Consider the following 20777-nt stretch of genomic DNA (forward strand, 5'->3'; position numbering starts at 1 on the left):
AATGACACCCCAAATCGGTTCACAGATCGCAGTGTGAATTTGGACAGGAATCGGGTCACGTGGGTCTGAACATCCATACGATCCGATTCCAGAGCGGAGAAAAATTCCTGTGCTATTTTCATGTCAATACAGCCATATAATCTGTAAGTTGTGTTGCACTGGCATCGCATGTGATCCGCACAGCAATGTGGTGCAATCACATGCCATGTCTGACATCGCATACATGTGATCCGCACAGCAATGTGGTGCAATCACATGCCATGTCTGACATCGCATACATGTGATCCGCACAGCAATGTGGTGCAATCGCATGCCATGTCTGACATCGCATACATGTGATCCGCACAGCAATGTGGTGCAATCGCATGCCATGTCTGACATCGCATACATGTGATCCGCACAGCAATGTGGTGCAATCGCATGCCATGTCTGACATCGCATACATGTGATCCGCACAGCAATGTGGTGCAATCGCATGCCATGTCTGACATCGCATACATGTGATCCGCACAGCAATGTGGTGCAATCGCATGCCATGTCTGACATCGCATACATGTGATCCGCACAGCAATGTGGTGCAATCACATGCCATGCCTGACATCGCATACATGTGATCCGCACAGCAATGTGGTGCAATCGCATGCCATGTCTGACATCGCATACATGTGATCCGCACAGCAATGTGGTGCAATCACATGCCATGTCTGACATCGCATACATGTGATCCGCACAGCAATGTGGTGCAATCGCATGCCATGTCTGACATCGCATACATGTGATCCGCACAGCAATGTGGTGCAATCGCATGCCATGTCTGACATCGCATACATGTGATCCGCACAGCAATGTGGTGCAATCGCATGCCATGCCTGACATCGCATACATGTGATCCGCACAGCAATGTGGTGCAATCGCATGCCATGTCTGACATCGCATACATGTGATCCGCACAGCAATGTGGTGCAATCGCATGCCATGTCTGACATCGCATACATGTGATCCGCACAGCAATGTGGTGCAATCACATGCCATGCCTGACATCGCATACATGTGATCCGCACAGCAATGTGGTGCAATCGCATGCCATGTCTGACATCGCATACATGTGAAACCCGCACAGCAATGTGGTGCAATCACATGCCATGTCTGACATCGCATACATGTGATCCGCACAGCAATGTGGTGCAATCGCATGCCATGTCTGACATCGCATACATGTGATCCGCACAGCAATGTGGTGCAATCACATGCCATGTCTGAAATTGCATACGTGTGAACCCAGCCTGGTTGAATGAAAATCATTTGTTCTGTTTTTAGAAAATTTTTGGTGTTTGGGATAATTTCCATGGCCTGTTTTGGGCTCTTGAAAGCTGTGTACCAATGATCGGATTATCAGACGTGTTTTTTTTTGTCTGACTTTCTCATTGTGTGTACTTTTGGCACACAGCTATTTGTCTTCCCATTGAAGGCAATACTACTCCGCAGCTACCTGTGTACAGACTTGGCCTTTTCCCGTGGTGGAGCTGTGAGTGTGCAATGTAGTGACGCGCTCAGCTGACACCAACAAACCTTCCTAGAAGGGACAATCCCAGGCTGACAATATGAGAAGTGCATTTCCTGCTCGCTCAGCCCCTGTGACCTGGCTCTGTACTCACTTCCTTCTACAACACATTGTAGGTGTATTGCGCGGAGTGCTGGCCGCATTGCTGGCTGCTCCTGTCTGACCCCCTAGACGTGGGAGCCAGCTAGGTCCTGCCGGGGTCAGCGCCACGCCCACTCAGGAGGGACGGGGATCACAGCTGGGAGAAGTAATCAGACGGACAGAAGGAAGTTCCTTGGAGGACGGTATGGATGAGCGGAGCCCCCTCATTATCTACCCGCTGAACACAGAGGAGCCAACCAACAATGGGACCCCCCGCCGGGACAGTGCACCCCGATCAGGGACCAGGAAACTCTCCACCTTCCTGGGGGTGGTGGTCCCCACTCTGCTGGCCATGTTCAGTGTGGTCCTCTTCCTTCGGATGGGTAGGTCTCTTCCTTGTCATTGCAATGAATGACGGCTCTGCTTTTTTAGGATAGCACTCTTATTATTCCTTCTGGTGGTCATACATGATCAATTTCTTTGCTGATCAGTCTATAGCCATGAAGCCATTCATGTCACACATTGGGAAGTGAATTTTCATTTATGGTTCGGTGTGGGAAACCTGCTATCCACCAGATTTATTATTTTTATTTTTTATTTATTTTTATATATATTTATTTATTTTTATTTATATATATTTATATATATTTATATTTATATATATTTATATTTATTTATATTTATATTCATTTTGATTTTATTTTATTCAGTATTTAGCCGCAACAGTTTGTGCAGCGCAGACAGTACAGTTACAATACATTTCAATACAGGAGTAATCAGAACTCTGTTAAAGCTTACTATCTAGAAAGTTAACGACGCTTGTTGTATGCGCAGTACATGTGCTTGAAACGGATGGATTAGTACAAAAGTATGGTGCAATCCAGTTGCAGTGCATTTCCGTAAGTAGTGTGTGCTCTGCTTTGGTGCGATTTCAGCCTGGGTCCACACTTATGCAATGCCAGACATCGCATGTGATCCGCATTCCTGTGCACATCACATGTGATGACTGCGATGCAAATTCAGCCATAAAAACTGTTGGTCCACAAACTTTTTCAGTCTGCACTGGAATTATGCATAGGGGTTCACACCCATGCGATCCGGTTCCTGTCCGATATCACAATTCGCACTGCGATCCGCAAAATGAAGGGGGTTTCATTGAGTTCTGGTTCACACTTGTGCGATGTGAGAACCACAGCGATTCCAGTGTGGCTTCCAGCATCGCATCTCCCCCACAGGCAGCTCACCTTGCCCTGTGCGAATCGCTGTGGGTGTTAATACAAAGTTAATGACACCCCAAATTGGTTCGTGGATCGCAGTGCAAACTGAATAGACAGGAATCGGATCGTATCGGTGTGAACACCCATGTGATATGATTCCAGTGCAGACCAAAAAAAGTCCTGCAACTGTTTGGTGTGATTGTGATGCGATTTCAGCTATACAGTTTGTATGGCTGTATTTGCATTACAAAACATCGCCTGTGTGCACAGCAGTGCCGCATAAGTCACATGCAATGTCTGCCATCACATAAGCGTGAACCCAGCCTAACTTTACATTGACACCCGCAGAGGTTCACAAAGCAATGTGAGCTGCCTGAGTGAGATCCCATACGGGAACCATATACTGTAACAATCGCAGTGGTTCCCACATTGCATACATGTCAACCAGGACTCGAAATGAATAGACTCAAATTGAATTGCACTGAATGGCATGTGATATGCTCAGTAAGGCCCCATGTACACGGGACGCCGGTGCAAACTCTGCAAAACACACGTTTTTAAAGGCTAAAATCGGCGTTTAAAAACGCCCGTTTTGCCGCAATTTTCGCCGGCGTTTTACTGCGATTTACCACATTTGCGTTAATTAGCGTTTAGTTGGGAAACATCATAAGACCCTCTCTTAGCTCAAAAAACAGTATTTAACCATTTCAGCCATTTTGTGAGACCAGAGTGAGTAGCAGCTGAGAGCAGCAGTGTACTTGTTTTAGCTTATCGCTTGCCACAAGCTGTGGATTGTCCACTTGCCTCGTCACCTGCCACAAGTTGTGGATTGTCCACTTGCCAAATCACCTGGCCACGTCACCTGCCACAAGTTGTGGATTGTCCACTTGCCTCGTCACCTGCCACAAGTTGTGGATTGTCCACTTGCCTCGTCACCTGCCACAAGTTGTGGATTGTCCACTTGCCTCGTCACCTGCCACAAGTTGTGGATTGTCCACTTGCCTCGTCACCTGCCACAAGTTGTGGATTGTCCACTTGCCAAATCACCTGGCCACGTCACCTGCCACAAGTTGTGGATTGTCCACTTGCCTCGTCACCTGCCACAAGTTGTGGATTGTCCACTTGCCTCGTCACCTGCCACAAGTTGTGGATTGTCCACTTGCCTCGTCACCTGCCACAAGTTGTGGATTGTCCACTTGCCTCGTCACCTGCCACAAGTTGTGGATTGTCCACTTGCCAAATCACCTGGCCACGTCACTTGCCACAAGTTGTGGATTGTCCACTTGCCACATGACCTGGCCACGTCACCTGGCCATGTCGCCTGCCACAAGTTGTGAATTGTTCACTGGTCACGTCACCTGGCCATGTTGCCTGCCACAAGTTGTGGATTGTCCACTGGCCACGTCACCTGCCACAATGCAATGCAAGCAATTAAATTTTTTTAATGGTTTTTTTTTATGGTTTTTAATTTGCCATTTTTGAGATTTCTAATGTAAAAAAAATAGGTCATCTTTAAATAACGCCTATAAAAAAAATCGCGGCAAAATTGCTGGTACCACGTTTTGCGGCAATTTGCGTCTGAAACGCAAAAACTTTTGCGTTTGAACCCATTTTTTTTGCTTCGGGAAAAATGAGGATAAACGCAACTGCCTAAAAATGGCAATAAACGAGACTGTGTGCATGGACACATAGGATAACATTGAATGTGTTCAGGGGCAGTTGAAAAAGCTGTCCAACTGCCTCTGAACACGCGTTTACCAGCGTCTTGTGTGCATGGGGCCTAATGCGCTGTGCTTTCCTGTGTTTTACAGCTTTGATACAATCATAAGTTATCGATCGCATCCTTCCACCATGCAAGCTCATAATGTGATTGGTCCAAATAGTATTCTGTTCATAAACAAAGTATCTCAATGGTGCTCATTGATTCAAAACTATCAATAATTTCCCCCCTGGATTATCAGCTCAGTTTAATCAAAATTGAGATTAAAATGATCAAAAGTGAAGTTATGACTTTTAAACCGATTGCCGATTTGATCGGTTTGCACATCTACTGGATTACAAAGTTAGTGTTTGTACAGCCAGCGTTATAATTTTCATGAACACTGTAATCAAAAGGTAAAGTAGAACTAAAGACAAAACATTTCTTTGTTAAAGTGTAACTAAGAGCCGGTTCACACAGGGGCAACTCTGGGCGTGACTCTGTGAGGGGACTTACAAGGCTTGTCTTCAAGTCGCCTCCAAGACAGGCGACTTTGCCAGTGGCCAAGCAAACAGTAATCCGCTCTGTGGGAGGGAGGGGTTTGCCTGAACTATTTTCTCTTCCTGTAAAGTTGCTTCAGTTAAAGGGGAGGTGCCTGTTATGTTTTTTTGATGCGAAGGTATGTACAGCATAAAAAAACATAACAGGCATAATCGTATTGTTATGTGGGGGGCCAGTGTAATTGGAGAAAGTGGTTTTTAGGGTGAACCTCCCCTTTAACCATTTAAGTCCCGGACCATATAGCTGGTCGAAGACAAGAGCACTTTTTGCCTTTCGGCACTGCGTTGCTTTAACTGACAATTGCGCGGTCGTGCGACGTGGTTCCCAAACAAAATTGTCATCCTTTTATTCCCACAAATAGAGCTTTCTTGATTTTTGATCACCTCTGCGGTTTTTAGTCTTTGAGTTTGCGCTATAAACAATAATAGAGTGACAAATTTGAAAAAAATGAATATTTTTTACTTTTTACCATAATAAATATCCCCCAAAAATATATAAACATTTTTTTACTCGGTTTAGGCCGATACGTGTTCTTCTACATATTAGTAGTAATGGCGGCGATCAGCAATTTTTTTTGTCGGTACTGCGACATGGTGGACACTTCAGGCACTTAACCCATTTTTGGGACCATTGGCATTTTTATAGCGATCAGTGCTATAAAAATGCATTGATTACTACTATGTCACTGGCAGGGAAGGAGTTAAAACTAGGGGGCCGGGTAGGGGTTAAGTATGTTCCCTGGGTGTGTTTTTACTGTAGGGGGGGGGTGGACTCACTAGGGGAAATGACTGATTGCTGTTCATACATTAGACGGTCAGGCATTTCTCCCCTGACAGGACCGGGAGCTGTGTGTTTACACACACAGCTCCCGGTCCTCGCTCTGTAACGAGCGATCGGGGGTGCCCGGGCATGGGCGCGGGAGTCAATGGGCGCTTTGCGAGGTGACCTTATACTACATGCTCTCGTGCAGGGGAGCCGACCTGCCGTAGGCGGCGGGTTGGCATGTAGTTAAGACATTGGATCCGACTTGGAGGCGACTTCCATTGAAATCAATGGGTACAAGTCAGCTTGAAGTGGTACAAGAACCTTTCCTGAAGTCGGAGCGACATCAGTAGTGTGCATTAAGATGGCTCTCATTGACTGACATGTCGCATGACTGGGGGTGACACAAGTCGCCCCCCAAGTTGCGGTAGTGTAAACCGGCTCTTAAGGCAAAGCTTTTCTGTTACTAGAGGTGTATAAGCACACCTGTCAGTTTGTGCCTCCATTAAGGAGATTCATCCTCTATATTGGTCCTGTTTACCATTATTGAAAGTGAAAGTAAACATTTTTGGGTTGTCCCCAGAAAAGTAATACAAGGGAAAATTTTCAATGACACTAGTTCTGGTGACCTGGGGGTCCCCCAGAGATTCCCTTTGTAGGGATTTCCTCACTTCCTGTTTGGCTATGGGACAAGAAGTGAAGAGAAATCTCCACAGATAATAAAAATTAAACCTTACAAGGTTTATCACTATCACTTAAAATGAGAAAGTTTTGCCTATAGTTCTACATTAAGTTGTGGATAGACTGCAGAAGGGTAAAAAACTGTTAAAGCGGTTGTAAACCTGCATGAAATTTTTTAAATTTTTTTTCCTCCTGTAAGGGAAAAGTCATAATGAGCTAATATGCACCGCATATTAGCTCATTATGAAATACTTGCCTCGGAACGAGGTGTGTAGTCACTTACCTGGTTCACGCCGAGTGAGATTTCATCTTGCCTCGGCGTGTCTTCGGGTATTGCCGCTCCAGCGATGTGATTGGCTGGAGCGGCGATGACGCGTGCGCGCGGGAGATTTAAAACTCGGCAAGGTCCGGCGGCTGCCGGTCCTTTCGCCGTAGATCCCCCCTGCGCACCGTTCAGGTTTAGCAGATATTCTCCTTACCTACAGGTAAGCCTTGTTATAGGCTTCCCTGTAGGTAAAAGTGCAAAAAGTGGGTTTACAACCACTAAGTTTTCCTTGCTTTCTATGGATAGGTTCACCTGTGCCCTGCTGTAACCAAGACTGTGGGACCTTTTACAGTTATTTAGCCCACCATGGTGTCGTGGCAGAAACTTTGACATGTCAGTTATTTGAGACATTCCGTTACATCAGAAGCCCATTGATTTCATTGGTCTGCCTTAAAGCAGAACGTCATTCTCTCAATATTGACTATTTACTAATGCTAGCAGCATGAGAATTACAAAGAGGAATGTATATCTTTACTTTTTACATTTCTTCAGTTATTCCCTGGTTTCCAGGCCTAAACAAATGTCATACATCCCAGGGGTCTTATAGAGGGGTTTTATTGGCTAAGTACACCCTCCTGTCTGAATGTCTGAGCTAAGGGCAGCTGGATTCCAGGAAATGCTACATGAGTCACCTGCCTTTATTTAACTTCCCTGGCGGTATGATCATGTCAGATTTTTGCGTCTCAAAGCGGTACATTGTTTTGCATGGAAATTTGGCGTTTTATATTGTAGGCCTGTTATTGGTAATACACTTAAATCTGTCCAAACAAGAGTCTAGTACAGTCTAGTAGACATCCCGGGTATGATAAAGTTTGGAACGTGAAATCATAAATTTAAATATAATTACGATTAATAATTATAACAAATAGGGTTGTCCCGATACCACTTTTTTAGGAGCGAGTACAAGTACCGATACTTTTTTTCAAGTAGTCGCCAATACCGATACTTTTTTTAAATGTCATGTGACCGTTTTCAAACCACAATAGACTAAGGATATTTTCTTTAGAATTATGAAGAACTGGTTACATCATGGTGTGGGGCTGTTTTTTAGCATACGGTACTGGAAAACTACATATCATTGAAGGAGTGATCACTGCCAGTGCCACCTATCAGTGCAGCTCATCGGTGCCAGTGCCCAAAAGTGCAGCTAGCCAGTGCCACCCATCAGTGCAGATCAGTGCCCATTAGTGCATCAGTGCAGGGAGGCAGCTTATTAGTGCATCTCATCAGTGCCACCCAATCAATGCCAGTGCCACCTATCAGTGCCATCCATTTATGAGTGCCATTCAATCAATGCCAGTGCCACCTATCAGTGCCATCCAATGGCGCTGCAGCTGCCTGGACGTGTGGATTTATTATATAGCGGTCGTCGGCTGGCCGCTGGGCCCTGGTGAGAGAATTAAGTTTGGGCCTATATTATGATGGGGGCCTGGAGCTGCAGCTCCATCAGCCCCACGGTTAATCTGGCCCTGCCTCTATGCACCGCTCGATGTCACAAAAAAAAGTATTCTATTTTGGTATCGGGAGTATTTGCACGAGTACGAGTACTAGCGCAAATACTCGGTATCGGTCCCGATACCAATACTGGTATCGGTATCGGGACAACCCTAATAACAATATAATAAATGTATTCAATAATAACAAATCAAACACTAAAATTTGCTTAGTTGCAGAATTGTAGCTGTCATGACTTTCAGTGTTTGATGAATTTCCCCACAATTCACTATCGCTCATTTCTGCAAGTGATTCTAATTATGACTGTTTTCTAGCTGCTCTAAAAACGCTTTAGACATAAAGACACTTTTTGGTTTCTGAGGACAAGCTCAAGTTTCCAGGGAGAAATAACACTATATATAATATAAAACTGCATGCAGGGCACTTTATCCCCTTCCTGCCTCAGTCAATTTTTAGCTTTCAGCGCTATTGCGTTTTAAATGACAATTGCAAAGTCGTGCTGCACTGTACCCAAATGACATTTTTAGATTTTCTTTCGCACAAATAGAGCTTTCTTTTGGTGGTTATATTTTTTTGTAAAAAAAAAAAACTTCACTGATGAGCGTTAAGTGGCACTAATGGGCACTCTTGGGCAGCAATGATGGGTGACACAAAGGCACTTCGCAGCACTGGTGGGCACTGTTAGGACTGCACTGATAATAAAAACAATCATTAACACCCTGATTATCAGTCCCAATATCCCTTTAGAGCCGTTCACACTGGGGCGACTCATCAGGCGGCTGAGCCGCCTGACGAGTCGCGTCCCATTCTATGCAATAGAACCGTTCTAATAAAAGCGACGCAAGTCGCTCCGAATTAGAAAAACGTTCTTGCACGACTTTGGGGGCGGCTCGGGGCGACCTGCATTGACATCGATACAGAGGTCATTTTGCAAGGTCGCCTCAAGTCATCTGCAGGACGCCTTGCGGAGTCGCCCCCAAAGTCGTGCTGCCTAAGTGTGAACCGGCTCTTAGCGCAAGCCAGTTATCAGCTCTCTTCTCATACTGGCAGAGTAATGAAAAGAAATGCTGATAACCGGCTTGTGTTTAAATTGTGATCAGCTGTCATTAAACAAAACTGATCACGTGGGTCACTTTAATTGGCCTTTACCCCACAGTGGGCGTGCGGATAGTGCGATCATGAGGAAGTCAATGGACACCCTCTTGGCCAAGTAACCCTGCATTGTAGCATTCTTTTGGCTATAGCGTGGGTGGGAAGTGGTTAAATTAGAACTTATAGAAAAACTTTTTTACTTTATGACAGAGTAATGGAGGGTTAGAACCACTGCCGTGTTTCCCCGAAAATATGACCGGGTCTTATATTAATTCTGGCTACAAAAAACACACTATGGCTTATTTTCAGGGGATGTCTTATTTATTTATGGTGTGTACAAAAAAGTTTCTCCCCCTGTCAGCTCTGGAGTCAGCATTGTGAAATTCTGTAATCCCCAAATCCTTTGTTTAAAGACCTTATAAAATGATGTAATCAATTCTGTAAAAAGATGATATCATGTGCAGTGTGTCTCCTTGTGTAACATTATTGTGGAAAATCCCTTTTTTATGGGGCCGCTTGCCGCTCACGTGACCCGCTGGAGCTCTTATTCCCTACTCCAAATACTGCAGAGGGAGGGGCCAAGATCCCCAATGACATCAGCCCCACTCTGAGTACTGCAGTGGGTAGGGGCTTAATAAAGTTTTATTGAAAAAAAAAACAGCTGAAATCAGCTGGGAGGAGAGAAGAGCTCCAGCGGGTCACGTGAGCGCCCTGCAGTGCTGTAAATAAGGTATTTTCCACAATAGGTATACCTGCCCTCTGTGCAGGTATACCGCAGTGCATCGGTGTGAAAGCGGCCTTGGGCCCCTTTTGACACAATCAGTCCGACCCAATTGGACCCTCCATTCACCTATATTGAGCCACAGATGTAAACAGACTTGTGGTCGTTTACACCCACCTACCTCTAATTCGATCTGCTAAAAACTGAAGGGGGATAAGTCCCCTTCCATCTGGACAGATTGGATTTGAGGGCCAATAGAGTAGAGTGGGCTGTGCCCCTGTCTGCTCTGCATATGTGGACATGTGCCTGTCATCTGCCTTCTCTGTTCATTTTGGCCGTGACCTGTTAACAAGTCGCTTAAATTGGCCTCACTTTTCAAAAGGGTTGGGCACCCCTGTCCTAAACTAGGTTTAAGAGGCTGAAAAGGGAGTGTGATCCAATCAATCACAATTATACAGATCGCACCTCATCCCTGGATATAATAGAGAACAATTAGGAGGAATGGGATGTTGGCGGTGCTGAGTAGAGTAAGTAGTAAGATAATTGAATTTTTTAACAATTTATTAAAATATCAAAATAGAATTTTATACAATACATAGTACACCGTATTAAAAACAGTGTCAGAATTCGGGTAGGTTTAAGAGATTTCTTGCACCTACAGGTAAGCCTTAATCTAGGCTTATCTGTAGGTAAAAGTGGTCTGTAAGGGTTTACAATCACTTTAAACACATTGATAACAGTAAACGGGACAAATAAAGTGAATCTCCCTAAAAGGGACACTGATGGCAATAAAAACCTGACAGGTGTTCTAATCCCCCTCCAATCCATCCAAAACTAAGTTTGGCCTTATATTTTAATGCAACACATTACCATGTGACATTAAAAACATTCACACCTACATTAATGCACTGCATGTATGTAAATGCACCTGAAAAGTGAGGGGAATCCACGAGGGGCGTTGTCTTTCTATGGGGACACTTGTTGCGGTGACAACCACCAAAGGTTGGAGTCACACTGTCATCATTTCTGGACTTGAGTATGGTTCACCTCTAATGCAGGGGTCTCAAACTGGCGGCTCTCCAGCTGTCGTGGAGCTAAAAGTCCCAGAAGGCATTGCAAGGCTGGCAGTTGCATGCATGACACCACAGGCGGAGGCATGAAGGGACTTATAGTTCCACAACATCTGGAGGGTTGCCAGTTTGAGATCCCTGCTTTAAGGGCTTGTTTATACCAAAATGCTCCCATTCCGTGTGCAAATCTACAAGTCATTCACTGCTTTATTAATATGCCTCCAAGTCTCAGATTTTCTGCTCGATATTTTAATAATCTTACATAGATTCCAGTGCTTATGATTGTCCAGGCTATGTGTGTCCAGAAGACGTGGGAATAATACCAGGAAGTGTACTGTTTGCTTTGAATATAATGGCTCACTGATCCTTCCAGGTAGAGGAAATGTGCATTTGATTGTTTATATTGGTCTAATTGTCTTCTAATGGAGAAATGGACATGCTGCAAGATTAATGCCACCATACATGGCTCGATTTTTCTCTAGCCTGTGGCATGAGTCTCCAATATTCAAGCTATGTGTGAGGGCATTAGTCTGTCATCTTTGGAAAACATTGCCAATTGTCTAAAGCTGGATACACACTAAACAACTTTTGTTGTTCGATTTCCTTTACCTTCAACTATGTAATGCAAGGACCTGCCTAATTGCATACAAATTGTAAGTGTTTAGGTTTGACCTCCATATTATATGGTTTTGGTAAATCTAAAAAAAAAATGTATAGTGTATGGCCAGCTTTGCTGGCATACATATTGCAATGTGGTTGTACAGATTTCTTTGGCTCTAGCATACATTGTTTGTAATTCTAAAATTGACAGATATTGTACAGTGTAATTGCACTAATATCTATGGATATCTGAGGAAAGATTGGTGCTTTCTGGGAGAAGCAAAAACTTGAATCCCATTCACATTAGGCGATTTGGAATCACCTGCAGAATTGTAATTCTGTCTGCGACCCCAAAAAAGCTTGACACACGTTTGGGTTTATTTACTTTATTATGGCACCCCAAACGTGGTGATCCTGCTGAAATTGTCGTGATAAAAGGCAATTGCGGCTTAAAAAGACTTTAAAAATCACGCTAAGCTTGTCACCCAAAAAAAGCAGCTTTTTGGCCGATAAACATGCATAGGGCAGTGAAGTAAATCGCAAGTGGAAACACTTGTTTTTGCATACACTATCTGAACTCCTTTCTAAATCCCATGTCATGGCCATAAATGTACCAATTTACAGACTATTCTATCCAGCACAGAATATCATGACTTGGATACAACTGTCTGGTGGAAGGTCTTCATGACTTGTCTTTTTGCATTTTAATATCTGGTGGCAAGTGGTTGAAATAGTTTGAAAATTGCCATGGTTAGCATAGGAGTAACTTGATGCTGCCTATGGATGTGACAATTCAGTTATTTGGTGGCTCCTAGGATTGCACAGATCTGAAAACTCTAATCTTTAAAGGGGTGGTTCACCCTAAAAACTATTTTGTGATTGACATTTTGACCAAAAACGAGCTCCCCCCCCGTCGCGTAAGCCGCGTCACGGTTGGCGAAAGGAGCCGAACGGCGGGTCGGCGCTATACTGCGCATGCGCATCGCCATTCGGCGCCTTTCGCCAATCGTGACGCGACTTGCGCGACGGGGGGAGCTCGTTTTTCGTCAAAATTTCAATCAGACATGTGAGGAACGCCCACTCCCGCGGGACTCGCAACGGGTGAATATATGCTGTACAAAGGTATGTACAGCTTAAAAAAAATAGCCTTAATTGTATTGTAATGTGGGGGGCCATTGTAATAAAAAAAAGTAGTTTTTAGGGTGAACCACCCCTTTAAAGAAGCCTATCCCGCTTCTGTTTTACTTCCTCCATCAGCTCTTCCCCCACAGATATTACCTTGTGTATCAATTGATCCTCCCTTTTTAGATTGTAAGCTCTAAAGAGCAAGTCCCTCTGATTCCTCCAGTACTAAATTGTAATGTAACTGTAATGTTTGCCTTCATTTTGTTAAGCGCTGCGCCGACTGTTGGCACTAAAAAAAACCTTTGTAGTAATCTGGGTTTTATCTGATCATGTGTGGCTAGATTTATTTTGTAGTTTTATAATCTGTGTGCTTGTTTGCTGGAGGGTGGCATTAGACTGATTTGTAGTCTAGCTTTCCTATCCTAGTCACCACTATATTTAAGTTGGAAGACGGCCACCACATTTGTTCCGGTTTCTTCATTGTACTTAGTTTAATTCTGCAAAACCGGTTAACCCCTTATGCTTGCGAGAAGCTACCATAAACCACTGGGCAGCCGAGACTGGGTGAGATTTTATTTGCAAGTCTTTCTGGAACATCTGAAATTTAAATTAAAGCTGTCATGTGAAATACTGAAATCAAATCACGGGCTGATTTGCTAAAACAGCAGAGTGCAAAATATGGTGCAGCTCTGCATAGGGAACCAATCAGCTTCCAGGTTTTATGTCAAAGCTTAATTGATCAAGCTGAAGTTGGATGCTAGTTGTACTGATCCATCGATTGACTTTAGTACAATCAACCTGACTTTAATGCGATCACTGCCAGGAGCTATAACTGCCAGCAGCGTCCATTGTATTCTGCTGAATGGAAAGGCTCCCCGAACAGCAGAACACAATGGTGCTGCGAGAGGGATTCCTGACTGTTAATAGGGAAATCCATCCAGCTTTAAAAAAAAAAAACTGCTTAATCTATGGGCTGGATAAGTTCTCAAAGGTGCTAAAAACAGATGGAGCATCCATGTTTTTACCACCCCCTGACTGCCTACCTACAAATTTAATGACATTTAGCCTAGGTTCACACTGCTGCGAATTCAAAATCGCGGTAAAATGCGCGATTTTACCGCGATTTCGCGGCTGCGATTTTGCCGCGATTTTGCCGCGATTTCGGCCGCAATTTAATGTAAATCGCGGCCCGAAATCGCAAAAAGTAGTACAGGAACTACTTTTTGAAATCGCAGATGCGGCATCGCACTGATTAGGACAGTGCCATTGCCGACAATTGCCGCCGATTTGAGATGCGATTTGACATGTCAAATCGCATCTCAAATCGTTCCAAATCGTACCCAGTGTGAACCAGGGCTCACTCAACCCTGTACTAGTGATGAGCTAAAGTCTTTTATAGACGGTTTGAATCTCAGACAGTTCAGCAGGGATTGGCCAATATTCAAGCCATGTAGAGGCAGGTGATGGTACCCAAGTTGATTGATCAACTTAAGTACAACCAGCCTGTCGGATCTTTAAGGTGATTATTGCCAGAGGCTACAGATGTGTTGTACCAGCAGGGCAGGCTGCCAGTGCCCCCCACTGTGAGAATGCAGTGGCTCCACAGGAGGGATCCACCATCGACAGTCTTGGGTTCACACGTGTAAAAACAGATATCGCATTTGATTCTCACCCGAATTGCTGTGCCGACCACATGCAATGTCTGTGCAATGCGAGTTTAGCCATACAATTGTATGGCTGAACACTCATTGGAATTGCAGGAAAATAGTGCAGGGACTTATTTTTCCCTGCACTAGTATCTCTCACCTATGCTATCTGATAGCTGAGTTCATAGTTCGCACTGCGATCTGTAAACAGATCTGGGGTTGTCAATAACTATGTATTGAAAGTTCGCAGTGGTTCGCAGAGTAAACGACCTGCGAGGGAGATGCGATGCGGGAAGCGGCACTGGATTTGCACTGATTCCCACATCGCAAGAGTGAACCCAGGCCGAATGTGTTAAGGGAAACAATTGATTTTCTTTGCTGCAACCTTGGGTTGCAGGAAAAAAATTGCACACACCATATGCAGACGTCAGTTTTTCTGCATGCGTTCTGCAAAGGCACAAAAAATTCTCTATGTGCACCGTTCATACACCACAACACTATCTCATACAGATTTTCTGCACAGGAATCTGCAATGTGCAATTTTCTGCATTGTAGAAAAACTGATATCAACACTGGTGTAAACAGGGCTTATAACTGACGTGCATGAAAACTGATGTCAATGTGCTTAAAAGCTCACTGAAATGCACATGAAATCTGATGTAAATTGATATGAAACTGATGAAAACTTATGTCTCTGCAAAAGAAATCTGCACACTTTTTCCATCAGTTTTTATGCATGTGTGGTGTGAACGAGGCCTAAAAATAACGAAAGCACACTATGCGGAAAAAACACGGATTTAAACAGCAGGCGGGAGCTGGGAGGTGCCATTGAAGCACTTGATTGGGTACTAAAAGAAAGACAGTCCTAGTAATAGTGCCGTCTTTTACCCATGGCAAATGGGGTAGCTGCCCTTGGCACAATCTTTTTTGGGCCTAAAGCAGCTGCCCCTTGAGTCTGCACTGCCCACAAATCTGGGCCCAATGATGGCACTGTAGAGCGCATCTGGGACGTGAGGCAGTGCCGTATTCCACATGCAGCAGAGGGGGTGGGGCTGCGAGCTCTAATGCTCTGTCCCTGCCCTATGCAGCCTGTATGCTGTGGAGGGTGCGGCTCTAGTAGGAACTGAGGTCTCGGCGGGAGCCTTAGAACTTTGAAAGCACATGGTGAGCCCGGCTGGCCAGGTATGTCCTTCTCCCTTGTAGACTGCCTAACAAACTTTTTTTTTTTTGCACAGGGTTCAATAAATATTAGATGGCCCTGCCTAGCGGCCACATTGTGGCACTGGGTTGTGGGCTTTGTCCGCAGGTTTTCAGAAACTTGTTCCGCATATGCCTGGCAAGTGGTGGCTTAATGGTTCAGTGGCAAGCGAGTCTGTGGGCTCTAGCTTTGGGCCGGGAAAAAAGGTACTTGCCGGTCCGAACTTTGTAGACCCCTGCTCTGGGGTAATAACGTTAAGAAAGGATGAATTGAGCATTAATGGCACTGCCATGCATTTGTTAAAGGGCAGTGGGTTTCTGTGAATGTCAGGAAAAACGTGATTCTGCACCCATTCCCAACATGCACAAACTGAACGTATCCTGAGGTACAGACTTCAGAAATACTTGAGTAGGAGCCTTGATATTGTAGCAGATATCAGGTTTCAATTGTTTTAATTTGCTCAGGCACAGCAGCCCATTCATTTGCTGCACCTTTAAGAAATACACAGCCACAAAGAAAAAAACTGCATAGTGCAGTACAGCTCCCATTACGGGAAACCCCACTGCAGATTCCAATGCGTGGGGCTACCATTTATCTACCAATATCACCCAAACTGTCCTCTCTGCTCCTGCCAAGACCTCCTGCTCTCTAGCTCCCTTGTCTCCTCCCATGCTAGTCTCCAGAACTTCTCCAGAGCCTCTCCCTCTTGGATTGTAATCTCGCAGGAGCAGGGCTCCTTTAAGACCCGGTTCACACTGGGGCGACACGTCAGGCGGCTCAGCTGATTGCAATGGAACCGTTCTAATAGGAGCGACGCAAGTTGCTCCGACTTAGAAAAAGGTTCCTGTACGACTTCAGGGGCGGCTCGGGGCGACCTGCATTGACTTCTATACAGAAGTCGTTTTGCAAATCGCCTCTGAAGTCGTCCTCAAAACGACTTGCAGAGTCGCCCCGAAGTCATGCCGCTGCCGTGTGAACCGACCCTAACCCTCTTGTGTTGAGTTGTACTGTTGGTGTAGTGTCCCCCTTTACATTGTAAACTGCTATGCAAACTGTTGGCATATCTCCTAAGCAACAGCGCAATTTTCTCTGCAGGTGTTGGAAGGCGTACGATTACACACCTTCCCATACCCACTCAGATATGTACAAAGGGTCCAAGTTGTGCTCTGCATTTGTTTACCAAGAATATCATTGGCTCTTACTCTTCAGTGACTGAATGCAGGCTTTGTAACAAAGTGATGGGACTTGCTACACAGGTTGTGAGATGGTTACGGATGTTTAAAGTGTTACTTTTGTATGCACCAGTCATGGATTCCTTTGAGTTGCATTGTCTTCTCTTCACACTAGATCTGTAGGCCTTCTAGGAGCTGTGCAGGCCCAATCATTGAAATATCATTTTGTTTATGAATGTATTTGTGATCTAGTTTTTTAACTTTATTGAGCGGAATGGAGCATAAACAAAGCATGTGTTTATAAAGTGTTTTCTTGTGAATGTTACCAGTCCAGTTTATAGGAATCCCCATTGCTAAAAATGTTTTTATAGTATAAGTAAAACCAGCCACTAAAATCTCATAAGCTTGTAACTGGTTAATGTCATTTATTTTTAGCATTGTAAATCTGCAGTTTTTTTCTAAAGGCTATCTTCTATAAAAAAATGTTCACTTGCAGTGGGGAAACCCCTGCACTGCAAAGGTTAAAGCGGGGTTCACCCCAATTTTTTTTTTTAACATTACATCTACCATACTAAGGACATCTACTTTCGGCAGGTAATTTTTTTTTTCTCCGTACATACCTTTATATTCTGATTTTGTCCAGGGTTTCCGATGACTGCGGAAGTGGGCGTTCCTATCAATCGGTTCGATTGACGGCTTGTGTAACAGGTCCCCTGTCGCACAACGCGCGTCACCAGATTTCCGGAAAAAGCCGAGCTGCGAGTCGGCACTATACGGCGCCTGCGCAGTCAGCTCTACATGGCGGGCGCCGTATAGTGCCGACTCGCAGCTCGGCTATTTCCTGGAAATCTGGTGACGCGCGTTGTGCGACAAAGGACCTGTTTAACAAGCGGTCAATCATTTAACCGAAGGATAGGAACGCCCAGTCCCGCAGTCATCGGAACCCTGAGGCAGGGATAGGAACGCCCAGTCCCGGAGTCGTCAGAACGCGGAAACCCTGGGCAAAATCAGAATATCTAGGTATGTGCGGAGAAAAATGACCTGCCGAAAGTAAATGTCCTAAGTAGTATGCTGGCTTTAAAGAGAAACTGCAGTCTGCTCATGTAATTGGTAATAAAAACCTTTGCCATTCAGAAGCCTCCCTTTAATCACGTTGCATATTTTATATATACTGTGATTCTGTACTTGCCAAATACGCTGCAGAAATCTCCCTCCACTGAGTCTGGCTGCAGCCATTTTAACTGTGGGCAGCTGAGGCTGCTTTTTTTTTTTTAATCAGGGTAGTAAACAGGCAGCAGCCTCCAGCTCGAAAGCTTTCATTGGCCCTCTTATGACTCATCCCTCCCTTCCTGGTAAACTTACAAGAGAGATGTACATGTCATAAAAAAAGATATATTTTAATATCCAAAGTTAAAACAAAAGCAAAGATTTAATGGATGGAAAGTTAAAAAAAAGTTCTGCTTTTAAATGCTTGTTTATGTCTGGGGCATTGAATAAGTCCTGGTTCACGCTATTGCGTGTGGTTGTGGGTGAAGGAATCGTGTTTGCCATGAAATACAATGCAAATGCATTGCACTGGATGTCAGGATGGTTGTGGGAACAAAGGACCTTCGACCACTGGAGTATATAAGGGAGAAGGCTGCAGGGACTAGCCTAGCAGCAAAGGGAAGCCTGCTTGGCTTGGCTGAGTAAAACTGCTATTCAGTACCCTAGATCTAAGCTAAAATGTGGTGATTCTTGCAGTGCAAAGGCATACTGTATCTCCTGCAAGGGTGAACTTTGTTTTCTTAGGCTGGGTTCACTGGTCCAACAAAGGCTCAGACATTGAGCTCATGTTGCATGATGTGTGAAAATCCATGTTTCTCTATGAGAGCTGTCTAAACTGGTCTGACACAAGTCGGTCCGACTTTGAAAATGCTCCCTGCACTACTTCCGACTTTGATTCTACTTCAGCCCATTGAATATCATTGAAATCGGAACACCGTCTTGCCTGATCCAACTTTGGCAAGCCATTTGTGCTCTGATCTTGAGGGGGAACCCCACGCCATTTTTTAAATGACAAAATTGCATGGGTTCCCGCTCCAAGAGAATACCAGGCCCTTCTGTCTGGTATGGATTTTTAGGGGAACACCCTATGCCGAAAAACGGCGCGGGGGTGCCCCAAATCCATACCAGACACTTATCTGAGCACACAGCCCCGGCTGGTCATCAAAGGGGGTGGGGACAAGTAAACGGCCCCCCTTCTGAACTGTACCAGGCCACATGCCCTCAACATGGGTGCTATGGGGCAGGGGGGTGCCCTGCGCCCCCTCCCCAAAGAACCTTGTCCCTGTGTTGAGGACAAGGGCCTCTTCCCGACAACCCTGGACGTTTGTTGTCGGGGTCTGCAGGGTCTTATTGGAATCTGGGTCCCCCCTTAGTTGGCGCGCTTCCAGATCCCAGCCCCCCACCCTGTGAGTAATGGGGTACATCGTTCCCCTACCCATTCATTTGGGGGTAAAAAGTGTCACGCTACAAAGGTTTATTAAAAGTAATTTATTATGCAGCTTCGGGGGGTCTCTTTTGACTTCTCTGTTCTTCTCCCGCCTCTACTCCGTGCTCTCCGGTTCTTCTCCCGTGGTCTTCTGCCGTGCTCCGCTACTATCTCCTGCCCGCTCTTTTGCTAGCGGTTGCCCGGTCTTCGCCGTCTTCTTCACTTTGCTCTTCTGATGTTGACTCAACGCTCTCTCCCACTGTAATGCTGTGTGCGCAACCTCTTGTATTGGCATGGGTTGTAGTCACTGGGTGATGTCATCCGGTGACCCCCCCTTATGACGTCACCGTCCCATCATGCCCCTGCCTAATTACTTTTAAAACCTTTGTAGTGTGTGTGTGTTTACACTTTTTTCCCCCAGGTGAATGGGTAGGTGTATCCCATGCTCACATAAGGTGGGCGGCTGGCATCTGGATGCCCCTTTATTTAAAGGGGGTCCCAGATTCTGATAAGCCCCTGCCAGCAGACCACGAAACCAACGGCCAGGGTTATCGGGAAGATGCCTTTGTCCTCAGCAAAGGTACAAGGTGCTTTAAGGTGGGGGGCCACAGGGCATCCCCTGCCCAGATGCACCCACCTCCCATGTTATGGGCATGCGGCCTGGTACGGTGCGGGGGGTGCACTTGCTCATCCCCACCCCCTTTCCTGACTGGCCGGGCTGCGTGCTCGAAGAAGTCTGGTATGGATTTTGGGGAGTTCCCCTTAACTGAAGGGCCTGGTATGCTCTTAAAGGGGGAACCCATGCCTGTTTAAAATTTGGCATGGCATTCCACCTCAAGATGAATACCAAACGCAGTGCCTGCCAGTCAGATACCTGTTCATTAAATTTGGATGCGTGTCTGATTTCAAGTCGCAGGGCAAATTCCAAGTACGACTGTCCTATCAGTGTGAACCCAGCCTCAGTGTCATGTGTATATGTAAAGGCAATTTCTAGTTTTGGATAGAGGGTGAAAGATTAAATCAGCTGATTGGATCTGTTACCTGATTTGACAGGTACCTGCATTCACTTCCACGCGGATCACTTAAACGATCCAAGCCAAAGTCTGGCTCAGACCCCCACTTTTCCCCTGGCCTTCTGGGACATGTCACAGGTCCCAGAAAGGCTGCAGGACCATTCACAAAGTGCAAAGCTGGTGCCATTTTCCCCACACTAAAGATGCCGGCTTTAGGGACCTGAAGGCTCGTGAAGGACCGGCTTGGTGGGGACGGAGCTAGACTCTAGGACAGGTTAGTGTTCTTTTAAGAAAGCATCTACAGTATCTGTAGTTGACTTATTAT

The 20777-nt window shown here is 45.3% G+C and overlaps 1 protein-coding gene across 1 annotated transcript in view; it reads left to right on the forward strand.

Moving 5' to 3' along the window:
- The first annotated feature begins 1574 nt into the window (after positions 1–1574).
- The window catches only part of LOC120935687 (solute carrier family 12 member 9-like), a 360381-nt gene continuing 341178 nt past the window's right edge, over positions 1575–20777 (forward strand). Inside the window, exon 1 of the mRNA XM_040347741.1 lies at positions 1575–2025. Coding sequence (XP_040203675.1) covers positions 1848–2025 — 178 coding nt within the window. The 5' untranslated portion in view covers positions 1575–1847. The remainder of the gene's footprint in view (positions 2026–20777) is intronic.

This window comes from Rana temporaria, chromosome 4 (assembly GCF_905171775.1).
Source record: "Rana temporaria chromosome 4, aRanTem1.1, whole genome shotgun sequence".
Lineage (NCBI taxonomy): Eukaryota > Metazoa > Chordata > Amphibia > Anura > Ranidae > Rana > Rana temporaria.